Source organism: Daphnia magna, unplaced genomic scaffold (assembly GCF_020631705.1).
Source record: "Daphnia magna isolate NIES unplaced genomic scaffold, ASM2063170v1.1 Dm_contigs378, whole genome shotgun sequence".
Taxonomy (NCBI): domain Eukaryota; kingdom Metazoa; phylum Arthropoda; class Branchiopoda; order Diplostraca; family Daphniidae; genus Daphnia; species Daphnia magna.
The window spans coordinates 1,961-6,175 of NW_025533278.1; the positions used below are offsets into that span (position 1 = coordinate 1,961).

A 4,215-nucleotide genomic window follows, 5' to 3' on the forward strand; every position below is an offset into this window, starting at 1 on the left:
CCCTTTCCCTCCTCGTGACAGATCCCCCGTTTGAAGGCAATCGCCCTCGATTGGTACGTTCTAGTTTTCGTATAATCGCACAACAAGGGAGGTAATTAAGTACTGCACTGGTGTTGATTTTAAAGTTCCACATCTTGGGAATGGATGAAGTTTTCTCCGGCCAGATCGGAATTTCGGCGTCGTGGGTGGTAGTCGGTCGTTTCGTATATTCCCATGTTGTTCTTTAGATGAATATTCAACCGTTGAGCGAGGCGTAGTGTGAATCCTGCTAGGCCACCTATCGCTAGGCTCGTAAAAATGAAAGCTACTATCCATTCAAACGGATAAGTAGCGTTGTTGCAATTTGTTGAAAGGGGGAGTCTAGAAGTTTCATTATTTGATTGTGTGTCATAGCGGCTGTTGATTGCAATTTTTCCTGTTGGAGCAAGTGTTTGCTCACCTGATTGAAATGAGAAGTATTTAATGAAGGGAATTGAACGACTGTTGCCGTTTTTTGGCTTGTAATGTTTTGTCGGAATTCCGCAAAGTCGGGCATTTTGATTGATACGGCGGCTGCCGTGGAGCTACCCTCCAGACTTGCGGGGAATATCCAATCCTCCGTGCGTGCTGTACAACCCGGTGGCACCTCAAAGTAGCCTATGGCTGGTAGCTGGAGGCGTTGTGGTGGTAAGTGTTTACTATCCGGTGGGCACGAAAAAACGACGTCATGCGGGCCTGACGTCGAAAATGCCCAACGATTTTGTCCTAAGTACGCTATCTCCGGGCCATTCCACTGTGTGAATTGCGTTTGGCAGCAGGCGTTTGCTTGTGTTTCGTCGTTTGTGAATAAGGCAATGGCACATGACTTCTTTTTCCCTCTTTTGGCAAATCCAGTATGAAATTTGCAAAGTTGTTTATCTAACTGGCGACAGTTAAGCATTTCGAGATCTGATAGTTCGATGAATGTATCTAGATCTGGTGATACTGCTAAATATTCTGGTAAATTGGTAAAACGCACTCCGTGCGTGCCGTTAGCTGTTGGTTTAGAAAGTTTGATGATTTGGAATAAATTAAACTGTTGAGCATGGTCGTAAATGGGGATCTCAATAAATAGGCGGAATTTATTGTGGATTGCTGCTACTGATACCCGTGCTTCCCGGTATATTACCCAAAGTTCTTCTGAAGGTATCGTCCATCCGAGGGGTAAATTATTGTTGATCTCTTTTATTACCCGTTGTAGTTCCGTGGGCGGAAACATCTGTGGGGATATGTGGCCACTTGCTAAAGTTGATAAGCCGATTTCCCAATCTTCGATTTGCTGTTGAAGCCAACGTATGACATGTTCTATCGTGTCAAATGTGGCGTCCAATTCTGCGAAGTATTGTTCCTGTTGTATGTGGACCAATTCGTAAGATTGAATGTAATCTAGAATGTAATCTACCCTCTTGTTTAAGATGGCGGACTGTTGTTGAAGCTCTTGTAGCAGAACTAGGTTCTCTCGTGTTAACTGTAAAGTTTCATTTACAATCGACGCGTGTTTATCCAAAACATGTACGATTTCTCTGTTTCTGCCCCCATTGTTTCAATTTTGTTGTGGAGATCTAATAAATCTGCCTGCGTTGTGACCCCGAATAGCCATTTAAGCATACTACCGCCTGCGTCTAGTACTCCTCTCTTCGGTCTCCCTGCTCCTGAAAGGGTTAGTGCACATGTCGTGAGCCTTGACTTGGAATTGTTCACGGCCCTGCTCAATAATAGCACTTTTTTATCTATTTTATCCGCCGCCATGAAGCTGGTTGTGTCTCTCCAAGCCGTATGTGCGTCCATTTTTTCGAAATTCGCTCCATCTTTTCTGTGTTTGGCAGCTAATGAGGACATTTCCTCAAGGTGTTTTTCTACTATTACGATTGCTTCTTCTGCGTCTTGTAATAACACATCTGCCACGATAGTCCATGACGATTCACTGATTGAAATCCCAGGTTGATCCTTGAAGAGCACGGTGTCTCTTATCATGATTGCAGTAGAGCTGTCCATAATACCTAGTATTATGAGGGATAGAAAGTAAATCATTCCGGCCATAAAAAAGCTAGGTCTTCGGCGTATCCGCGGTGGTAGTTCGGTGGTCCTCTTCTGATTATTATCGTATAATTTCACGACATCTTGTTGGTTTTTCTGTTGCGTCGTGTTACTTGGTTGACTTTTTTGTGAATTAGAACATTCTTTTACTTCAACCCCTTCCTTTTGTACTTGGGGCTGGGCCTGCGTCTCGGCCGACTGATGGCCTGTGATTTCTTGATGTGGCCTATTGTTTTTCTCTGCTTCTGTTTGGCTGTTAGTATCGTTTCGCCAGTTTTCGATTTCTTTGAAAGGTTTCATGCTGACTACATGAACGATGTCGGACTTGGTTTTCTCGTTCACCAATTTCACTTCATAGTTTACCGGAGTTGTCTGGCGTACCACGATAAATGGGCCAACCCATCTATGGAGGAGTTTGTCTGACTTTCCTTTCTTCCTTATGGGTTTGTAGACTAACACTTTGTCTCCTTTCTGGAATGTGACGTCTCGATGGTTTGCGTCGTAATCTCGTTTTTGTTTCTCCTGAACTTGACTCAGCCGTGTTCTCACGATGCTTCTGGCTGCCGTTAGGTTTTCCATCATTTTGTTGGCGTATGAAGTCTCTGTTTCCCCTTGGGAGTCTGACAGGGAGCCCAGAATTAGGTCTATCGGCAGGATTGGGTCCCGACCGTATAGTAGAAAAAAGGTGAAAACCCAGTTGATTCCTGACGCGAAGTATTATATGCGAAACATATGTGTTGTAGCATTTCGTCCCAGTTTTTCTGGTCGCTAGAAATGTACATTGACATCATCGTAGCCAGTGTGTGATTCATCCTCTCCACTTGTCCATTTGCTTGCGGGTGATAACTCGCCGTGGTTTTGTGTTTTGTTCCTAGTTTGTCGAAGACGCTTTGGGTGATGTCTGCTAAGAAGCATTTGCCACGATCTGATATTATTGATTCTGGCACGCCATGGCGTAGTGCGATTTGTTCCACAATGAATGATGCTACCACGTCTGCTTTTCCTGACGGTAGGGCTTTTAGCTCTACCCATTTTGTTAGATAGTCCACCGCTACAATCAGCATCTTGTTGCCCGTGTTAGACAAGGTGAATGGTCCCAGTAGGTCTATTCCTATTTTTTGAAATGGTCGTGTCACTTTGATGCATTGTAACGTTCCAGCTGGAGCCAATTTTGGAGTTTTTCTTGTTTGGCATTGTCTGCATGCTCGTACATAATTCGTGACGTCCTGAGCCATATCGTGCCAGAAAAAGCGTTTCGCGATCTTTTGAAGTGTTCGTTGGATCCCTAAGTGTCCTGAAGTTGCCTCGTCATGGCATGATCGCAGAATCAACGTTTTGTACTCGTCTGGGATGCACAGGCGCATGTACGACTGTATGCCTACTGTCTTTAATTTGAACAGTCTTCCTTCTTGTAAACAAAAGTGTCGTCCCGCCGAATTACCCGACTCCAGTTTTTCGATGATCTCTCTCCACTTCGTGACTCCACGTTGTTTACTGGCAATGTCCCGTACTGCATCTGGCGCCAAGAAGTCTGACTGATGGTATTGCAGAACCCCGATTGATATGCAGCGATCGTCTACTTCCGTCTCGGTGATGGGGATTGGATAACGTGACAGACAGTCTGCGTTGGTGTGCAATTTCCCGTTTCTGTATCGGATTTCGACATCGTATTCTAATAGGCATAAACTCCAACGGGCCAATCTACCCGCTAGCTCTTTTTTTGTACGAAGCCAACAGAGAGCCTCGTGATCAGTTATAATGATAATCTTGCAACCCCACACGAATCCACGAAACTTCTGCAGGCCCCAAATGAGGGCCAAACATTCCTTTTCCGTGATGGAGTAATTCATCTCTGATTTTGATAGTAGTCGACTGGCATAGGCTAATGGGAATTCTTTCCCCTCTTTGGATTGTGATAGCACTGCTCCGATGCCATAACCGCAAGCGTCAGTCATGATAATCATGGGTGCTTGATAATCCGGATGAGCCAATATTGGGGACGTTGTTAATGCTTCTTTTAATGTATTAAAGCTTTTCTGCTGTGCTGCTTCCCATCTAAACGGAGCTCCTTTTCTCGTTAACATCGTTAATGGTTGTGCTATTTTGGCAAAATTCTTGATGTGTCTTCTATAATACGAGCACAGTCCTACAAAACTTTGA

At 44.5% G+C, this 4,215-nt stretch overlaps 1 protein-coding gene across 1 annotated transcript; it reads right to left on the minus strand.

Annotated features, from left to right (window-relative positions):
- Nucleotides 1-307: 307 nt before the first annotated feature.
- LOC123468593 lies at nucleotides 308-2,637 on the minus strand. The gene is made up of 2 exons (XM_045167894.1): nucleotides 1,706-2,637; nucleotides 308-1,547 (listed from the first exon to the last, which is right to left on the minus strand). The coding sequence occupies exons 1-2, from the start codon at nucleotides 2,635-2,637 to the stop codon at nucleotides 308-310; spliced, it is 2,172 nt and encodes a 723-aa protein (XP_045023829.1).
- Between the last annotated feature and the right edge of the window lie 1,578 nt (nucleotides 2,638-4,215).

Excerpts from the sequence above, each read along its gene's own strand:
- LOC123468593 (XM_045167894.1), bottom strand. The coding sequence starts at position 2,637 with ATGATGGAAAACCTAACGGCAGCCAGAAGCATCGTGAGAACACGGCTG. Across the intron at positions 1,548-1,705 it reads AGGGCCGTGAACAATTCCAA|AAACAGAGAAATCGTACATG; the intron begins GTCAAGGCTCAC and ends CAATGGGGGCAG.